We start from the raw sequence: 20,560 nt of genomic DNA, 5'->3' as shown, positions 1-20,560 counted from the left end.
TCATTAATTTCCAGGATTATTCATTTGCATGCATGTTGCAGGGGAGGGATGGCAGCAGTTTTTATCATCATTAAAATGGTATATTACTTTATGTAATTGAAAAGTTTAAATTAAAAAATACATGTTTTTTTGTCATTAAAAAAAATCTCTTAAAGCTGGAAGCTCTTTGACATCCTTTGGAACAGAAACATCAAACAGTGGTACCCTATCCCAAAGTAGTGCAGTTGGTTCTGCCTTTACACAGGATACAAGATCACTAAAAACACAGTTATCTCAAGGTAAGCTTTTTTTTCCTTTGTATGTTTCCATTCATAACATCTTTAGTGGTCTTTGTCTTTCTCTGAATGTAAGACCTTTTACAGCTTGCAAATCACATGTATACTTTCTATTTGGTCCTTTTAAGATTTTTCTCCTAATTGCTGTTGCAATGAGAATATTATTGAATGACATGCATTATTTAAGACTCTTTACAATTCTGAGATCATAAAACTGGGAACCAGTGAACATTCTCTAAGCTTGGCACTTTTTTGTAATGCAATTATATGACTTGTATATAATACTTACATATATCTAATTAGTACCAGCATCACCACTCAAGATGAACTATTCTTGATAACTTGAATGGCAGCTTAAAAAAACCAAACTGTTTTATGCTGTTGGGTCTTTCCTAGCATGCTCACAGAATCTAGAGCAGTGGTTCTTAGTGTGGGCTACCCACAACCAAATCATCATCTGGGGTGCTTCTTAAACATGTAAATCCTGGGGCACCTGTGTGGCTCAGTTGGTTAAGCTTCTGCCTTCAGCTCAGGTCATGATCCCAGAGTCCTGGGATTGAGCCCCACATCTGGCAGCTGCTCAGTGGGAAATCTGGTCTCCCTCTCCCCCTGTTCATTGTCACACAGTCTCTCTCAAATAAATAAATAAAATCTTTTAAAAAACCCGACCAAACTGAAAAAAAAAAGTAGATCCTGACAACTGCTATATCAGAATTCTTGGAGTTTGGCAATGTGCATTATAATTAGCCTCTTGAAGGATCCTGTTTAATTTTTAAGATTTATTTATTCATGAGATATAGAGAGAAACAGGCAGAGACCTAGGCAGAGGGAGAAGCAGGCTCCCTGCGGGGAGCCTGATGTGGGACTCAATCCCAGGACCCCAGGATCATGACCTGAGCCAAAGGCAGATGCTCAACTGCTAAGCCACCCAGGTGTCCCTGTTTAATTTTTTTTTTTTAACTATTTTTCTACCAGCCAGTTTTGTAGTCTTTGGTGGTCCCAAGATTCTGTATCTGTTTTTACCTACAGCTGAAGTGGTTGTTATTGGCTCATTGCCTTATATGGATGTTCACTTTTAAATAAAACAATATAAAATCATTTCAGAAGGATGCTATAATTACAGGACAATATTGTTTAAAGCTCTTGAGAGTAAAATCAAGCTAATGCTAAACATAATCCAATGCATTTCACTTTAGATATTTTACTGTCATTCATATTAATTTTATATAACTTAATTTTTTAACATTCTAAAAATTTGTTGTAGATGAATTAGAAATATAGTAAATAGGGCAGCCCCGGTGGCGCAGCGGTTTGGCGCCGTCTGCAGCCTGGGGTGTGATCCTGGAGACCCGGGATCGAGTCCCACATCGGGCTCCCTGCATGGAGCCTGCTTCTTCCTCTGCCTGTGTCTCTGCCTCTCTCTCTCTCTCTGTGTCTATGAATAAATAAATAAAATCTTAAAAAAAAAAAAGAAATATAGTAAATATAAGGAAGAAAATAAAAACACCCATAGTCCTGCTATTCAGAAATAGCAATTACTTTTTGGTTTTTACTCTTCAGACTTCTTTCTAGGTTAATAGAAGTGTATATTTCTGTGTAGCTGTTTTGGATTTTTTCCTTTTACGAATTCTTTCTTAGATAAAATTCTTCATCTTCTCAAGGCTTAGTTTTCTAAACTATAAAATGGGACCCTAGGGGCGTCTGGCTGACTCAGTCAGTGGAGCACATGACTCTTGATTTTGGGGATGTGGATTTGTGCCTCACATTGGGTTATAGAGATTACTTAAAAATAAAATCTTTAAAAAGGTAACATAAAGGGGCCCCTGAGTGGCTCAGTTGGTTGAACGGCTGGCTGACTCTTGGTTTCAGCTCAGGTCTTGATATCAAGTTTGTGCGATCAAGCCCTGCAGTGGGCTCCACATTGAGCACAGAGTCTGCTTCAGAGTCTCTCTCCCCCCTGCTTGTGCATGCACTCTCTAAATAAATAAGTGAAATCTTAAAAAATAAGAATAAATAAAATGGGGCTTTATTGATAACTTATGAGAATCACATTTTAAATATGTATATAGTGCCCTTAGCATAGTGCCATTAACATAGTACTTAGTAGATGTTAGCTATTTTATTTTTTTTTTTTAATTTTTATTTATTTATGATAGTCACACAGAGAGAGAGAGGCAGAGACACAGGCAGAGGGAGAAGCAGGCTCCATGCACTGGGAGCCCGACGTGGGATTCGATCCCGGGTCTCCAGGATCGCGCCCTGGGCCAAAGGCAGGCGCCAAACCGCTGTGCCACCCAGGGATCCCAGATGTTAGCTATTTTAATCAGTAGTGAACATTAACCTTACTGCTGAGCCACCCGGGCTGCCCTCTTTCAGGAATTTTTAGCTAAATCAAGAACACATGAAAAAAAAATCAGCATAAATATTGGGATTAATATTATTTGCCAGTGTTACAACTTTTCTACTTGGAATTAAGAATTCACTGAAAAACCTAGAACTAAAGGACTACAATTAGAGGTAAACTATAAACTTATACATATAAAAACCAATAGTAGGGGCAGCCCGGGTGGCTTAGCAGTTTAGTGCTGCCTTCAGCCCAGGGCCTGATCCTGGAGAGCTGGGATCGAGTCCCACATCAGGCTCTCTGCATGGAGCCTGCTTCTCCCTCTGCCTGTGTCTCTGCCTCTGTGTGTGTGTGTGTGTCTCTCATGAATAAATAAATAAAATCTTAAAAAAAAAACAAAACAGTAGTTGTCCTAAAACCTAACCCACTGATCATATAATGGAGATAAAAGAAGATGTTCACAATAAAGAAATAGAAATTATATGTGAAATACGTAAGAAATTCAGCAGACCTCTGTAGAAAATACAAAATGTAGTAGAGGGACATAAAAGAAGTCACATGTAATCAGAGAAACAGATCTTATTCCTAGATACAGAGATGTACTATTGGGAAGACGTTGTGTCTCATATTAATTAAATTTACAATACTTTTGGGATCCCTGGGTGGCTCAGCTTATTGGCGCCTGCCTTTGGCCCAGGGCGCGATCCTGGAGTCCCAGGATCAAGTCCCACATCGGGCTCCTGGCCTGGAGCCTGTTTCTCCCTCCTCCTGTGTCCCTGCCCCTCTCTCTCTCTCTCTCTCTCTCTCTCATGAATAAATAAATAAATCTTTAAAAAATTTACAATACTCAAGAGCCAATAAAATGAAAGCTCATCCACTGGAAAAAAAAAAAAAATTACAATACTTTTAATAAATCTAAATGGAATTGTAGCAGAACTTAATAAAAGATACACAGACCTAAAAAAAAGACATGGACGTATAGACAGACATTTTTTTATAAGATTTTTAAATTTAATTCCTGCACTGCTTTATTTTATATGTATTTTATTATCAAGTAGGTAAGCCCTGTGTCATTACTTTTATTTTAAAAATTTGTCTAATTGCAGCACGTGGTGGCTCCGATGGTTAAGGGTCCTGGGATGGAGCCCTGCAACAGGCTCCCTGCTCAGTGTCAAGTCTGCTTCTTCCTCTCCTCCTGTTTGTGCTCCCTCTGTCTAGCTCTAATAAATAAAGTCAGAAATAGTTCCAAATATAAATAAGTGATTAATACATGATAAAGATATTTTTAAATTAGTAGAGGAAGGCTGGCCGCCCAGTAAGTGATGTTGGGACAGACAACTCCCTAATCATTTGGGAAAAGTAGATCTGGGCAGTCCTGGTGGCGCAGCGGTTTAGCGCTGCCTGCAGCCCAGGGCCTGATCCTGGAGACCTGGGATCGAGTCCTGTGTCGGGCTCCCTGCATGGAGCCTGCTTCTCCCTCTGCCTGTGTCTCTGCCTCTCTCTCTCCCTCTCTCTCTCTCTCTCTCTCAATCAATCAAAATCTTTTTTTAAAAAAGTAGATCTGTGCTCGCTTCAGCAGCACATATACTGAAATTGGGAAAAGTAGATCTAGATTCTTTCCCTCATACTTAGGACTAAAATATATTTTAAATAGATTTAAAATTTTTTCAAGTACAATCGCTTCTTGGCCTTTTGGCTAAGATCAAGTGTAAAATTTTTCAAGTACATATTATAAGAGAGAGGTATATTTATATAAAGCAGTGAACAAAAAAGCCTGGGACTCTACATTTAAGTTTTATAAATGAAAACTTCTGAACTTTACAGAATTAAAATACTAGAATTTTCTTTGAACTGGTAAGAATATGCAGATAGGTCAAGGGGCTGTGTTTTTATTATGCTGAAACCAGCTTCTGGGTTTATTCCTAACGGTATGTCCTGCGTTACCTGCATTTCCCTGCGTATAACGCAGCTACCAGTATGACTTAGAAGACTTTAGTCATAGAGGTTTTGAAAGTGCACAGCAGACGAGTCCTTGCTTGCAGTGATCAGCCCATCACTTGTGGTTCTGCAACACTTGTGGGTCACAGGATCTTTTCTCAAAAGCCTAAATGAGACAAGTTTTAGAAATTTATATAAGGTCATTTAGGGGCGCGTAGGTGGTTCAGTTGGTTAAACATCTCCTTTCAGCTTAGCTCATGATCCCTGGGATCAAGCCCCACATCAGCTCCCTGCTCACTGGGGAGTCTGCTTCTCCTCTCCCTCTGCCTCTACCCCCTGCTCCTGCAGGTGTGCGTTCCCGCTCGCTTGCGCTCTCTCGCTCACTCTTTCTCAGAAATAAAACCTTTTTTAAAAAAGTATATCATTTAAATATTATTTATATTACAATAATCAATACTGTAAAATTGAATAATAGGCTTTTCAAAAAACTTAGCACTTGTTTATAAGTAAATCCCTGTATAAGGTGATAAGTAATCACAAAATATTTTCTCATAGGCTAGAACTTCTACAAACCACCATGATTCCCATTATGATCAATGGAATATTGCATTGTTTCTGTTAATGGTAGAGTAAGCTTTGGCATTAATGGCTGGAAATAGTGATACACATTTGTAATTTACAAGCTTTCAAGAACCATAAACTTGGGAAAATTACTAATAAACAGTCCCTAAAGCATCTGGTACATGGAAACCAATGCATTGTCAACACTCACCAATTCACCAGTGGTTGGAGCCTGTGCACATATGCACAGTTGGGTAGTAACATTTACAGCATACTTGGAATTTTTTTTTACATGAAATGAGCAGAATTTTCTTAAGCAGAACATATTATGGTGCAATATCATAGGATATGAAAGCACCTTCACCAGAGATTTGCAGCAAACATTATAGAGACAAAACATGATGGGAGCATCTGATGTTACATTCTTCTGTTCATACTGTGACCACACTCTGACCTCATAAAAGGAAAAATGGGAGTTTGTAAGTACACAACTCATATTAAGCAAAGGCTTCCAAAAGATCTTCCAAATGGCCAGAAATGAATATAGCTACTGTGTAATAATCTGAAGGGTGTATTTGTTGCTGGCCTTTGAGTATTGTTGTATAATTGCCCAAGCCCCTAAGGTATTGAAGGACTTCACCTGTCTAACTTTCTAGTTCTTTACTTGCTTTATAATGTAATGGAGATAATACCTACAGATATAAAAGTACCACTTTAGACATTTCTTCGGAAAGTACTAACAATTTTAGGTTATAGCCTCTGGAAATAATGGCCAAAGCATCAATATAATCTTGTGTTTGTCATTATTGGGGAAAGCCTGCATCCTACTTGCATACATCATGATCTTTGATAATATTCCTGAGAAGTATTGCCCAGGCAGCAGTTTTTGAAAAACTTACTAAAATCTTATTCCACCAGGTAGAAATACAAATAAAGTTCCATTGGTTAATTGGTTGGTTGTTGGGGATTTTGGTTTTGTTTTGTTTTGTTTTAAATGTTTCTTTACTAGCCTAGTGACCTAGCCCACTAAAGATAACCAGTTTTAAACTCTGATCTAATAAATAGATAAATTCAGATTTGTGCTAAAGATATAAATTAGAAATAAAACTGTAGGCATTTTTTTGAGGGTCTAGATTATTTTGAAATCCCCAGAGGATAGGGTAGTTTCTTATCTTTTGGTTACGTTTTAGGTCGTTCAAGCCCTCAGTTAGACCCTTTGAGAAAAAGCCCAACCATGGAACAAGCAGTACAGACCGCCTCGGCCCACTTACCTGCTCCAGCACCTGTTGGGAGAAGGAGCCCTGTATCAACCAGGCCTTTACCATCTACCAGCCAAAAAGCAATAGAGAATCAAGAGCACAGGCGAGGTAGAACTTTAGCTGTTTATTATTCATTAATTGACTGATCAACATTTTCCATTCACCTTATTTTTCATTAAAAAGATATATTGTATATGAATGATCCTAGAAGGTTTAAACTGAACTTGATAAAATGTTCAGTCTTTCACACTTGACTCAAAGTGTGATGGTGGTGGGGGTATAGACTTGTTGTTTTTGTTTTGGGTTTCTTTGTTCTTCCCATTTTGAACTTCACAGAAGTTTTTGATTTTGTGTCCTGAGCTCATCTGTGACTTTGTATATCTTTCATAGCTGAAGTACACAAAGTTTCAAGACCAGAAAATGAGCAACTCAGAAATGATAGCAAGAGACAAATAGGTAAGTTATTTGAATCTGAAAGCCATATTCTGCACTTCCCAATTAGAAAGAACATTTGATGCATAATTGCTATTAAAAAATTAAAGCCTGTAGAGTGCCTGAGTGGCTCAGTGGGTTGAACGACTGACCAACTCTTGATTTTGGCTCAGGTCATGATCTCATGTGTTGTGAGATGGAGCCCCATGACAGGCTTCATGCTCAGCAGGGAGTCTGCTTAAGATCTTCTCTCCCCCTCTCTCAAATAAATAAATCTTTTAAAAAAAAATAAGTGAAAGCCTGGTGTTGGTGACTAGGGACTTTCATTGTGGTAACAGAACATTTCTTTATCTTGGTTATGATAGTCATTATATAGATGTATACATGTAGCAAAATGTTATATAACTACATATAAAGAGACACCAGAAAATGAGTATCTGCAAAACCTGTTGAAATCAGAATTAGGTTTATAGTGTAATTATGGTGTGCCAATGTCAATTTCCTGGTTTTGGTAATGTTGTTAAGGAAGATATTACCGTTTGAGGGGAAGCTAGATTATGGGCATATAGGACCACTATATTCTATTTTTTCAAATTTTTTGTGTCTAAATGTCTTAAAAGGTATTGTTTTTTTAATCACCATTACATTGCTGGAATAAACTGTAGTTGATGGTAGACAGTTGTCTTTCAGTATATTGAATTTATCTGCCAGCAAGATTTATGCACTTAGAGTTACATTGTCACGTGGTTTCCTCTTTAGTACTGTCATTTGTATTTTATGTTTTTATGTCAGTTTCAAGTTAGCATTATAAAATTGTTTTCATTGTTTTCTATACTTTTAGGAGGGGAATTATCAGTACCTTGAAGGTTTGAGGTTTTCCCATTATAATGATTTAAGCCCTGAGTTTTTTGGGTTTTTTTCAATAGTTGTTCAAGAACTTTTAACTGCCTTTTATGATTATTGAGTTAATAAGATTGTACACTTTGTTTTGTAATAACATTTATCCCGATTCATTTATTTTATTAATACTTTCAAATAAATCAGGAAAAATTATAATTTTGGATGTCCAAGTAAAAAATAAAGGTAAAGCATAATCACCTTATTTAGATAATAATTAGAAAGTGATCTTTAATTTCAGAAAAATGTATACTGAATTTTTCCTGCATGTTGCTCTATGTGTTTTTGTACGTGCTGTGTGCCATGAATACAAAGGGTTTGGTTTGATTTACTGTATTTCACTTTTTTTTGTTTTGGGAAAGAAAGAACTTCTCAAAATAAGATAATTGCCATACTACCATCATTTAAAAATCATATAAAGTAATAAATAAAAGTACCTTTAAGTGCCCTTCAAAATTCATCTCCTAAAGTTCATTAACAGAACAGAGACTATTCTTTCCGACCTTTTTTCTTATGATTTTACAAACATAGACTGTACTTGAACTTTTTTTAGAAAACAGATTATGCTATATTTACTTCCTTAGCTTGTGGCCAACATGTTTTTAATAATGAACTTGAATATTTTAAACATCCTGCTTATCTAGATTTAAGTGTCTGGATATGCTGCTGTGGTTTTTTGTAGTTTGTTTTCTCAAATGTGGGCATTTTGCCAAACTTCAGTGAACACTGAACACAACCTGTCTGTTGCTGTGTAGTCACTTTCTGATCTTTGTCACTATTTTCACATAATTATAATCATTGAATTCATATTCCTTTGTGCTCTGTTTCTGTTAACTCACATTAACTACTGTTCCATATTCCTCTTTTATTTTTTTCTTAACTCTTCCTCTTGTGTTGGGTATTTAGGTTCTTGAGTTTTCACTGTAATATATGCTATCTTGGTATTCCATTATCGTACTTCATATAAATTTTGTTAGCATAGTAGAGAAAGGATAGATACAGGAAAACTTGAATAATATGAAGCCATGTAGAGGGTGACAAGAAAGGTGAAAGAGGAAGTGGTTGGAGTGGTTGAGACCTGGCAGTGCTTTTGTGTTATCTGTGATAATGTGTGCTTATTAGTAGTATTTGTTTATTTTCTTATTATAAATCTTAGTTACTGTGAGCCTTTCAAAGAAGATTTCCTAAATTTTGAGAACCCACTATGTGTTTGACACTTTGTAGGAATTAGAACTATAAGCAGAACAGAGCCCTTCCCTCAAGGAGTATGACAATAATTTACTACAGAAGTCTCCGAAATAGTTTGGTTTTGGTTGTGCACGCTGAATAACATGTATGAGTGTGGACCCCATAAATATAAATTTCATGCGCACTCAGTCCTTTATGTATTAAGTATTAGTGAAATTTAATTTTTTTATTTTTAATAATTTTTAGAGATTTGTTTATTTTTAGAGAAAGTGTGGGGGAGGGGCAGAGGGAGAAGATCTTAAAGCAGACTCCCTGTAGAGCATGGAGCCTGATGTGGGGCTTGATCTCATAACCCACAAGATCATGACCTGAGCCAAATCCAAGAGTAGGACACTTAACCAATTGAGCCACCCAGGTACCCCACTTCATCTTTTTTTTTTTAAGATTTTATTTATTCGTTCATGAGAGACACAGAATGAGAGAGGCAGAGACATAGGCAGAGGAAGAAGCAGGCTCCATGCAGGGAGCCCGATGTGGAACTTGATCCCGGGACTCTGGGATTACGTCCTGAGCCAAAGGCAGATGTTCACCCCGCTAAGCCACCCAGGTGTCCCCAATTCATCTTTTCTATATAAACACTACAAAGATAGTAATGTGTATAGAGACTTCTAAGCATTTTTGTTGTTGACCGTTTTTTTAAAGACCACAGTAATAGCTTCCGTCTTAAATCAGCTTATTCTCTCTTTATTGATATAGTTCCAGGTGCTCCTTCAGCTCCAAGGAGAGGGCGTGGGGGTCATCGAGGTGGCAGGGGACGATTTGGTATTCGACGAGATGGTCCAATGAAATTTGAGAAAGACTTTGACTTTGAAAGTGCAAACGCACAATTTAACAAGGAAGAAATAGACAGAGAGTTTCATAATAAACTGAAATTGAAAGGTGAGTTTTCACTTTTCTGTTCAGAAAATGTTATTTGACTTGTGAATTGTGGATGTTTAATATAAATCTTGACTTTATGGTATGTGCTTCTTTTTTATTAGAAGATAAACTTGAGAAGCAGGAGAAGCCTGTAAATGGTGAAGATAAAGGAGACTCAGGAGTTGATACCCAGAACAGTGAAGGAAATGCAGATGAAGAAGATCCTCTTGGCCCTAATTGCTATTATGACAAAACCAAATCCTTCTTTGATAATATTTCTTGTGATGATAATAGGTACAGTCTTTAAGCTGCTCTTATGAAGTAATTTCTTATAAATTCACAAAGTTTAATGAATACTTAAATATAATCTAATGACTAATTTTTTTTAATATGTTATTTTGCTAAAAGAATAATCCGTACTAAAATTTTCAATGATACTACTCTTTGTGAAGAAGAAATAACCATATACTTTTGTTTAGGGATGCATTCACATTTGAAATTAAACAAAACATTCCTCTAACATGTGAGACCTTTTACTTTACTCCCCTACAGTGTAGTTGAAATGGAGCCATGGCCAAAAGTGCTAATGTTACTTTGAAGTTTGCTGATAGAGTAAAACTTGGCTGTATGGCAGCAAAGGTGGGCCCAGAAAATTGTCAAGTTAAAGGATCCAGTTTAGCAGTTCAGTTTCTGCTACCCATTCCAGATTTTTCTTCTCCTAACGGTAGTTTGGTGCCACCTGGTGGCAGTTGTCTACTTCAGCATAAACTTGAATGGGTGATACTGATCTGAGTCCTGCAATTGGCTGTAGGACAGCACCAGTGGCAATTTAAACACCTACATCTGACCGAAGGTCCATGGATTGAGCCAGGAGTACTAGAGACTCGGGGACTTACTCTCCTGCTCCCAGCTTCCTGAGACAAGAGTTCCCTCTCTTGGCTTTGTCCTCTCATATTGGGGCTGAGAGAAAAGTAGAGTCAATTGCCAATCCTATTATATTTGAATTCCTGTTATATTGAGGGTTGTTACGAATTTTGTTTCATCAGCTATATTTGAAAGAAATTAATACTGGTCGTATTTTCACATGAAGTTTAACAATTATTATGGGAGCGTATTGCCATGGACAGTTTGTGATGACTTAGATAAGGTACTTATTTTTATTTCATCTTTAGGAATTACTTTATCCTTAATTTGGGAATTAGTGCCACAAAGTTTTGCTGGAAAACATTCTTAAAATGTCATACACTAGAGATTATTTGTTCTTCTAACAGAGAACGGAGACCAACCTGGGCTGAAGAAAGAAGATTAAATGCTGAAACATTTGGAATCCCACTTCGTCCAAACCGTGGTCGTGGAGGGTACAGAGGCAGAGGAGGTCTTGGTTTCCGTGGTGGCCGAGGGCGTGGTGGTGGCAGAGGTGGTACTTTCACTACCCCTCGAGGATTTCGTGGTGGATTCAGAGGAGGTCGTGGGGGCAGGGAGTTTGCAGATTTTGAATACAGGGTAAGTATTTTATGCTTTGGGATGGGCATGTAGTTTTATGAAATTTTATTTATTTTGAATGAATATTTTTAGGATATTTGTATAACTTTCAATTTGTTTAGTGGGGGATGAGGTTGTTTATATCATTTTAAGGAACAGTAACTTCTTGTCTAGTGAGTCCAAAGTTTTTAACTGTTTTTTTTTTTTCAACTGGAGGAAGTAAGGGATAGAAATGAGATTGGGATGGGAGGGGTCTTTATTATAGAGCCATGGTTTTAGATGTCACAGACTAGTAAAAATTTCCCCCCAAAAATGTATTAGAGATTGACTTGGGTGTTTTGTTTTGTTTTGTTTTGTTTCTCTTTTGGAGGCATGGGGGATTACTGAAGAAATTTTACCAAAAAAAACTATATCACATTACCTTTATTTCATATTGCAAAGTGTGCTTCAACACCAAAAGAGTCTAGAAAAGACATACTGCAGAATAGAAAGCCTCCAAAGCAGCCAACATTGATACAGTATTTTGCATGTAGTAGGCATTGTTCTAAATGTTTTTCACATATTACCTCACTTAAATTTCACATAAACTCTAAGATATCAGAGTTATCTTATCACTATCAAGTGATCAGATTATCACCACTTTACAGATGAAGGAATAGAGATACTAAATACCTTGTCCACAGTCAGCTCATAAGTGAAGCTGTGAGGTCTTGAGCCTAGTAAGTTTGTTCCTGAAAATTCAGCTGCATTTTCTATGGTTTTCTTATTTACCTTGGTCTTAAAAATATTATGATATATTGGCATTTTAGAACTGCTGCTAGAAAACTGTGTAACTCTGTATAGTATGTTTATATGTATAATTTATTGAAGAGAGTCTGTAAATGAAGTCAGTGTCACTTTCACTCTCCTAGTTTATTGATTTTTAGGATCAGTAGAAGAAGGTTATATAATCACAGAAAGGATCAAAATCCCCTTATAAACAGATCTACTAGGAATTGCAAAGGGAAGCTAGAAATAAAAAGACCTGCTGGCAGAAATTCACTGTCCATTATTTGAAACTGGCCATTGTTGAGATCCCTCTGGAAGGATTAATTTTAGTGGCTTTGGCATCTGGTCTGTTAATTTTGACAGCTCTGATTCTGTATCATCTAGCCAAGACTACTGAAAATTAGCGTCAAGTCATTAAGCTATCCAGCCATGGTGGCCTGGTGCAGCTGCAGAATTTGTAACTTGCAGAATTGTCATTTTAGCCGAGAGACTATGTCCTAGGAGTTACAGAATGCCATTTGCTTGTCACTATGTCCTATACCTACTACTGCTCTTCCCAGTGGCCTTTTGCTTATAGAATTCAGTAGCCTTTTCACAAATATTTGTCCTTAACCCCTCTGAAGTATTTGACACTGCTAACCACCCACCCACCTTGGAGTCTTTCTTCCTAGTTTTGTAAAAATATTATTTGGAGTGTTTTTGTTTTGTTTTTATTTTTAAAAATAATACATGTTCCAGGGCGCCTGGCTGGCTCAGTTGGTAGAGCATGATCTTGGGATTGTGACTTTGAGCCCTATATTAGGTGTAGGGATTACTTAAAAATAAAATCTTTTTTATCTTTTTTTTTTCTTTTTTATCTTTAAAAATAATATAAAAATAATAATAACACATGTTCCTCAGCAGAGCCTGTTTAAATACATCATGAGCTGCTTCTCCAGGTCAGAAGTCTTGTACTGGCTCTTGTCCTTTTTGCCATTTGGACTCCCCTTTTCTTTATTCACTCTGCTGCAGATATGTGGACCACCTTCTTGGTCTTGTTCAATGCCAAGCTTATTCTTCTATCAGGACCTTTTCACCCATTCCTTCTGCCTAGAACATTCAATTTGCTCCTTAGAAGCGTTCATGCTCATATTTGCACACTCTTCTTCCCCTTCTTCCTTCTCCCCCCTTCTCTCTCCTTCCCTTTCTTTCCTCCTCCCCTGAGCTTGTTGATTCATAGCTTTTAATCAGTTTTTCAGCTTGGACCTTGTGTGCTTTTCTCTGTCTTTATATGCTTTATGTTCTTTGATCAATTTAAACTTGACCTTCCTCAAAATGACTTCACCATCTTCTTGCCTCCCGTGGCACCACCCCAGCATCTGCACTCGCTTAACAATTTGGCAGTAGCCCTTTTCCACATTACCACATTTGTTCCCATGCTGTGTCCCTGCCCACTACCATAATAACCCACTGACTGGTCTGCAGACGTTCCCTCTCTTTACCTCACTTGAGGCATGTCAGCTACCTGTTGAAGAGCCTATGACAACTCCTTGTTGAAGACCACATTGAGTCCACTGGGCTTGAGAAAAAGTACATTTTTTTTTTTTTTTTGAGAAAAAGTACATTTAAATTAAACTTGAATCCTGATGAGAATTCTAGTGATTGTTGCTAGTATGACAACAGTTGAATCGTTAAACCTTTCAGGCCCTCAGTTTTTACATTTTTGGAAAGAGTTATACTTTTATCAATATTTTAAAGATCACTAAAATCTCAAGTTGTAAAGCATCTGAGAGGTCTGAGCTCCTGGCCAAGCCGTGAGTCCTGAAGTATCCCTTAATGGCACTGGCAGCTTACTTTTCCTAAGAGCATCCATCCCACCCCGGGGATGGTCTAATTAGTAGGATTTCACAATGCGAGTGAAGAACTTTTCCCCTGTATCTTCACTCTTAGTTTAACTCTACCCTTATAAGTGCACAGAATATAAATACTCCTCTTCGTGATAATTTGCAGATAATTTGAAAAAACAGCTGCCATGTCGTCTCTCAGATTGGACTGTTATTTTTCATTATCTGAACAGACATCAATAAACCTTTGAATAACTGCTGTGTGCATGGTACATGCATTTATTAATTGAAACCTATTGAGTTCTTCATATTCAGCATGCACTGTGCTGGATAGTAGTGGTAAGCAAAACAGATGCAGTCCCAGTCTTCTTGGTGTTTTAGTTCAGTGGGGAGGTAGACATATCTAAAAGTCAAGGGGTTCCCTTTTACACCCTACACCCTTCACAGTCTTGTCCAAAGTTTGCTCTGTCCTTGGGAACTTTTCTTCCTTCTGGCACTAATTTCTTCCTTTTCTGACTCCTAGGTATTGGCACACATTTTGAATACATTCAATGTTCCTTATTTCATGTGTTTTGTTCTGCGTTTCCAGCTAGATATGAGCCTCTTGGCATTAGTGAACGTGTATTTTACTTTCATTTTCATCAGTGGACATGGAACCATAATGGGTTAACGTGAGTGCCCACCATGTTGATTAGGAATACAGTAATTCAGCCTTCAGTAAGGTAGAAGGTCCATTGGTATGGCTAGTCCTTGATTGTGCATTCCAATGTTAAATGACCCTTATGTCTGCCACTAGAGCCCTTGCCATTTCCGCAGTCGACAGCATCTAAATCATATCACCTGGCACCTTTAAAAGCAGAGATAGTGAGGGATCACTATTACATGAAGGAAATTTACCTTCAAGGATTAAATTCCTTTCTAAAACTACATCTAATACTTCTCAGAAATGGAGGTCAATGGCATTTCCAGCAGCCTTCATATAATGAGTTGACTTTCTTGTTTGTGCTCTGTTGTCATAAATCATTAATTTTGAGGTGAGCATGGGCAAGTCTGGTTGTTTAATGGAAACACAGGCAGTAGGATTGTAGATTTTAAGAACTTCTTAAAAATACCAGCCAAACTATAAGCTCTCTCTCACTGTACCCCCAACAGATAGTAGGAAACCAAGGACCCAGAGAGGTTAACTCTCTTGATCTGAGTACAAGCTAGTAAAGCCAAAAACTTAACTCTCATTGCCCAGTTTTCCTTAAGAATAATGTTAGAAACATAAACTTGTGCTGAGCTTAGTGCTGGGGTGTTTTGTGGAGATGGGGGACAAGGAGATCAGGTTGGGTGTAATAAAAGTATAGTCAGCTGCTGACTATACTTTTTATATGCTGCTGTTAAGGAAGCTACCATGGGAAGTGAGACAAATTACCTTCCATTTGAGTCTATTTCTTCAGATAGGGTCCAGAGACAAAGAGATAACCAAAATGACTCAGCATGGTACTCTCTCTCCCTTTCCCCCTTTTATTTCCTCCTCTCTTTCTATTTCTCTCTTTGCCTCTCCCCCTCCCTTCTCTCCCTCTCTCTTTTTTTTTTTTTGCTTTCTTTTTTTTACCTTTCAGAAAACCACAGCTTTTGGACCCTAAAATAGGTCTGGATTGATCGTACAACTTTCTGAAAGGTAAAAAAAAAAATTCGGGGCATGTGAAAGTTGGCTTTGGTGTGGGGGACTATGGGGTGGGATTATCTTCAGTTTATTTCTTTCTGCACCAGTTTACACCATGCCATTTGTATTCTAATTTAATCACATTGTACAAATGGTTTGGTGCCATATACCCAGATAAAGTTAAGTCTTTATTTAACATAGGAAATAATATGTTTCTAACAGGGTGAAAAATCAGGTATGCGATAACAACTAGTCCTGAGGAAAACAGCCCCTGGCTCTGTTGTAATGTACAGGACTTTAAATAAGAGTTAGTCTCATTGGAAAGCTAAAGGCTCCTTGAGATTTTTGTTTTTTCCCTGTCTACTTTTTAAAAATTACCCAGTCAACTCTGATTTTCAGAACTTATTTTGAATTTAAAAGTTATCCTTTAAAAATGAGCTTCTAAATCATTGATTTCTCCCAGCATGAGACTTTGGAGAAAAATGTTATTTTACTGTCTGGGTATTTTATTGCTTAGTAAAGACATCAAAGACTTCAGGATCTTAATAATCTTTTTCCAAAGTATGTTGTCATTTGTATTTGATGAGCTTAACTACTAAGTTGAAGGTTTAATTAAGTTCTGTTATTGTACTTAAAAATTATTAAGATGCAACCAAAGATAGTGAGGTGTGCCTGTATCTTATGGGGCTGGAACCAGACCACACCATACCACCACTGCTGTAACCTCTACTAACTGGAAAATGAAGTTAACAAATAATGAGCCACTTATGGGTGTGGAAGTCAAAATGTTTCTTGGAAATTAGTGAAATGCATTTATATGTGAAAGGGAAAGGAGGGTATATTTGAAAGTAATGGGAAACTTAATACTTAAGTAAGTTAAAAGTACTTATTAATAAACCAGTAATTTGAAACATGAGCTAATTATTTTTTTCCTTTTTAGAAAGACAACAAAGTTGCTGCATAGTCTACAAACAAGTCTTTGAAAATAGGTGAATTTCTAGCTCTTCATGGTCCTGAGAATTGGTTTCAGTCTTTGAGAAGAATGAAGAAGTGAATTTGCTGTATATTTGTCACCAGCACTGGGTTTTTGTTTGTTTGTTTGTTTTTCTGCTTAATTTCAAAGATTCAATGCAGTTACTTTTGGGGGGAAGGCTCATCTTTAAAAATGAGCATTAAATATATTTGGAATAGCAGAAGGTTAAGTAATTTCTTATGTATAGTTAAACTACAGCAGTACTTCAATGGGACTTATAAGTATTTTTTCATCACTGAAAGGAGTTTTCTTATCACTAAATTGTATTTGGCAATTATTGTAAGTTGCCTGCAGATAGGGCCGTGATACTGTGTTTTGAGCCACAGAAGGTTGTGTGTATGTGTGTGTATGCGTGCGTGCGTGCGTGTCTCTTTCTTTCTTTCTTTTTGGAAATCCTGTAATATCCCTTTTGAGGTAGCTTATTTCGTCAATTAATTAGGGTGCTGGATGGTAGAGAATTTTGTCAGTCAACTATGTACACACAGTAAATACTGTTTCTTAGGCAAAGGTAACTTTTTTATATAGTTGTAAAATTCCATTATATTCCATTGCCAAAGAAACATTAAGAACTTTGTATAGCTGTATAAAAAGCAACTAATTTTTTAAAGAATAAACATTTTAAAGTCAGCAAACATACTGTGTCCTTGCAGAAGTTGATGTGCTGAGGAGGAGAGCTATGGGTGGTGGGTCTTTTTTCATAGCTTTCCAGGCTTGAGATTTTTGATTTTGATTTTTTTTTTTTTTTAATGTTTGGAACATAAATGAAGATTTGATACATTCTTCCATTATCTGAAAAGGATAAATTCCTCCTACTCACTGTAAGAACTTCATTTTATAACAAATGGCATATCACAGGATTTGTCCAAATAATAAATATTTTCAGTATATGAATGTAAATAATCATAGATAAGAATGTACTTAGCTGTATTTTCAAATAAGTACCCTCTCCCCTTTTTTAAGACAATAAAACTGGGCATCGATTAACCTGTTCTTCCTGATATGCCTAGAATTTCGTCCTGATAACCCTGATTCATTCCATTATATTTCAAGAGGATTCAGAGTGCTAGAAATTATTTTGGCAGCCTATAAGATATCCTAACACTGGTCCTTGGGCCTGTGGCCCACAAATGACTCGATAATAGAGTTCCTTGCTAATTATAAATCACTAGTAAATCTTTTTGATATTTTAAGCTATAGTGGGGGAAAAAATCTGGCCACTTTTGTGTTTTTATGAAGGCCATGGAATAAAGGGATCCAAAGATTTAAATATTTTTATCTATTTTGATTTTTGTTAACTTTCTCCTTAAAGTATTCAGTAGTGATAAAGATGTGGGAAACTGCACTGTAGGAGAATTGGAATATTTAAAGATGGTTGATATTTTTAATTTTAATTTTATATCTTTTGTATAGCTCTACAAGGAGATGTTTTGTAATTTGGTTTCGTTTAAGGTCCAGTACTTGGCAGCCATAGTTTAGATAATGTTGCTTAATACTGTTTGCTTGCATGTTAACAACAAAACCTTTTGGAGGACCCACAAATCATGATCTTGAACACATTTCCGAAGCATTCTGAACATCAAAGCAAGTGCTCTGATGATACTTATGTAGACTGTTTGAGACGTCCTGGGCCAGTTTCAAGAAAAGCTGTAAATACCAGTACTACATGCTCTGAAAGTATGAATTCACGTGTTTTCCAAACCCTCTGGGTCACTAACTAAGGCATTTGGTGTCCCAATAATAACTGGCAGCATGGCATACCTGCAGTGCACCTTACAATATTAAAGCAAGGCTTTTATTCTAAGACAGAATAAAACTGTTAAATAAAACATGTTCGTCAAAGTTCTTTCTCTTTAAATAGTAATAATATCATCTTACGATAGAAAGAAACATAATGAAACACCTCTTTTAAGTATAAGAATGAAATTATGGTTATGTTTATATTCCCTAAAATAACTAAATTAATTTCTAACATTTTGCCTAAGATTTATTTATTATTGTAGGTGTTAAGGTAAAGCTGGAAGCCCCCTGTCCCCACTGGGATGCAGAGTGATCTTGAGTTGCAGTCCCCATCTTGAGGTGAGCCAGCTAGGGCTAAAATGCTCTCTCTGTGGGCAAGCAGGTGTGAAAGAGCAGAGAGGGAAGGGCTGACCCCTAACCTCATTTTTTGGTCAGACCACTTCTCCCCCTGAAAAGCAAGACTTACTGTAGAGGTTAGTGAGAGAGGTCAGGAGTGTTAATCCAGCTCAGTGGTTCTTAATCAGGGATTGGACTGATATCCCGAGAGCATTTAGGAGTGTGAGGGCTGTGTTTTGGTTGTCACAGTGACTAGGGACCACCACTGGCATTTAAGAGTAAGAGCCAAGGGGGATCCCTGGGTGGCTCAGCTGTTTAGCGCCTGCCTTCCACCCAGGGCATGATCCTGGAGGCCCAGGATCAAGTCCCATGTCAGGCTCCTTGCATGGAGCCTGCTTCTCCCTCTGCCTGTGTCTCTGCCTCTGTGTGTGTGTGTCTCTCATGAATAAATAAAATCTTTTTTTAAAAAAGTAAGAGCCAAAAAAATAATAAGAGTAAGGGCCAGCGATGGCAAAAATCCTACACTATAAAAAAAAAATGCTGGGTGGTGCCACATAGCTATCCAGCCCAAAGTGCCACGGTGGCCCTTCCAATCTGAGAAAATACTGGCTGAGGTCTCTCTACATGAAAAGATCATGAGTGGGGAATTAATTCTTTCCCTCCCCAAAATCTTTAAAAACATTTACTGAAAAAAATTGTCTTTACATGGAATATGAAAGGACAAGGTATAAAGGGACCTTACTTCCAGTGACACAATGTTTTGGAAAGCCATTATCATAGGAATTCCCAGTTCATCCCAGTCTCTCTCAAGAAATGGTTCACAAATTTCTTCTCCACATCTGCTGAGGAGCATTTTAAAGTACAAATTCCCACATCCCACACCTCAAGAGTCTGAACCTGAAGTTCCATAGAGGAGTCTGGGAACCAGTCTGCGTCCCACAGGTAGTTCTTCTGATCAGCAGGTTTAGAAAAACAGCTTTAAATCAGCATAGCCAACCCACCTCGTGTAGCCTCCTCCTTAAAGGGCCTTTGTAAAGTTTTCACAGTAGGATCACTTTACCATTTCCCCATCTTTCCAAATCCAGTACAAGCACATTGTGACTGGGGCAGGAAGAGCGGGAAAGGACTAAGGAAGGAGAGGCATTTCTACAGGACAGTATCCAGGGGGAAAACAGGGAGACAGAGACTCAGATTTCCTATGGGTTTGGCTGATTTGAGCACTGAGACTTCGTTTTTTATTTTTTTATTCCATACAGGAAAAGGGTGTGTGGTGTTGTTTCTGTGTCTCAGTTTTACATGGCCGCTGTCCCTGTCTCTGTGGGTTATCTGTCTGAAAGAGAAGCTGCGCCTTCTGCACAGCTGTAGGTTAATCACTCGGGTCTAATCACACCCAGATTCAGTGTGATGGGTTGCCTCTGCCCTGTTGGTTCAGAGCTGGTTTAAACTGACTGTGAGGAGAGAGGTCACAGGATAAAGTAATCGAGGTAAGTGAGCTCTGTTAGGAGCTCACATGTCACATGTCACTTTGCTATTTTTTGACTGTGTTTTTAAAAGGTAAGTATTAGTACAGTCAGAAGCCAACTTAAGGAAGTAAAGTAGCACCGTTGTGCTCTGACTTCTAAGGATGCAAAACGAGTTGGCTCAGAGCAGGCTGCCCTAGCTTCTCCCAAGAAGGAGACCCAAGGACTTCTCGGAAGAGGGATTCCCTGACTAGGAGTTGGTCAAGTGAGGGGAGCAAGGGAGTGGAGCTTTGAGCACCCGGGGCTTCAGGCCAGGGGCAACCAGGCAGCCAGCTAGTGTGTGCACTGGGAAGCTAGAGGTGCAGGTCCCAGGCAGTGGTCTTGGGATGATCCCAAACTTCTGAGGAGGAGGGATGCAAAGGTTCTTCTGTTTTTCAGAGGCAGTGTTAGTAAAAGCA

The 20,560-nt window shown here is 37.8% G+C and overlaps 1 protein-coding gene and 1 long non-coding RNA gene across 7 annotated transcripts in view; one reads left to right on the top strand and one right to left on the bottom strand.

Annotated features, from left to right (window-relative positions):
- Positions 1–5,554, bottom strand: part of LOC140607520 (uncharacterized) — a 35,275-nt gene extending 29,721 nt beyond the window's left edge. Inside the window, exons 1-3 of one of the 2 annotated variants that reach the window (XR_012009513.1) lie at positions 5,330–5,554; positions 4,564–4,723; positions 3,643–3,839 (exon numbers count right to left, since the gene is read on the bottom strand). This is a non-coding gene — a long non-coding RNA (uncharacterized lncRNA). Of the gene's footprint in view, positions 1–3,642; positions 3,840–4,563; positions 4,724–5,329 lie in introns of those variants that run through there. The other variant, XR_012009514.1, reaches the window with a different exon arrangement.
- Positions 1–18,395, top strand: part of LSM14A (LSM14A mRNA processing body assembly factor) — a 56,049-nt gene extending 37,654 nt beyond the window's left edge. For 2 of the 5 annotated variants that reach the window (XM_072782171.1, XM_072782161.1), the window contains exons 4-11: positions 156–278; positions 6,309–6,485; positions 6,768–6,833; positions 9,651–9,833; positions 9,935–10,106; positions 11,084–11,315; positions 15,493–15,551; positions 16,477–18,395. In XM_072782171.1, coding sequence (XP_072638272.1) covers positions 156–278; positions 6,309–6,485; positions 6,768–6,833; positions 9,651–9,833; positions 9,935–10,106; positions 11,084–11,315; positions 15,493–15,516 — 977 coding nt within the window. In that variant the 3' untranslated portion in view covers positions 15,517–15,551; positions 16,477–18,395. The remainder of the gene's footprint in view (positions 1–155; positions 279–6,308; positions 6,486–6,767; positions 6,834–9,650; positions 9,834–9,934; positions 10,107–11,083; positions 11,316–15,492; positions 15,552–16,476) is intronic. The other 3 variants (XM_072782164.1, XM_072782176.1, XM_072782180.1) reach the window with 3 other exon arrangements.
- Positions 18,396–20,560: the final 2,165 nt, after the last annotated feature.

This window comes from Canis lupus, chromosome 1, assembly GCF_048164855.1.
Source record: "Canis lupus baileyi chromosome 1, mCanLup2.hap1, whole genome shotgun sequence".
Taxonomy (NCBI): Eukaryota; Metazoa; Chordata; class Mammalia; order Carnivora; family Canidae; genus Canis; species Canis lupus.
This window is presented reverse-complemented; position numbering and strand designations above follow the sequence as displayed.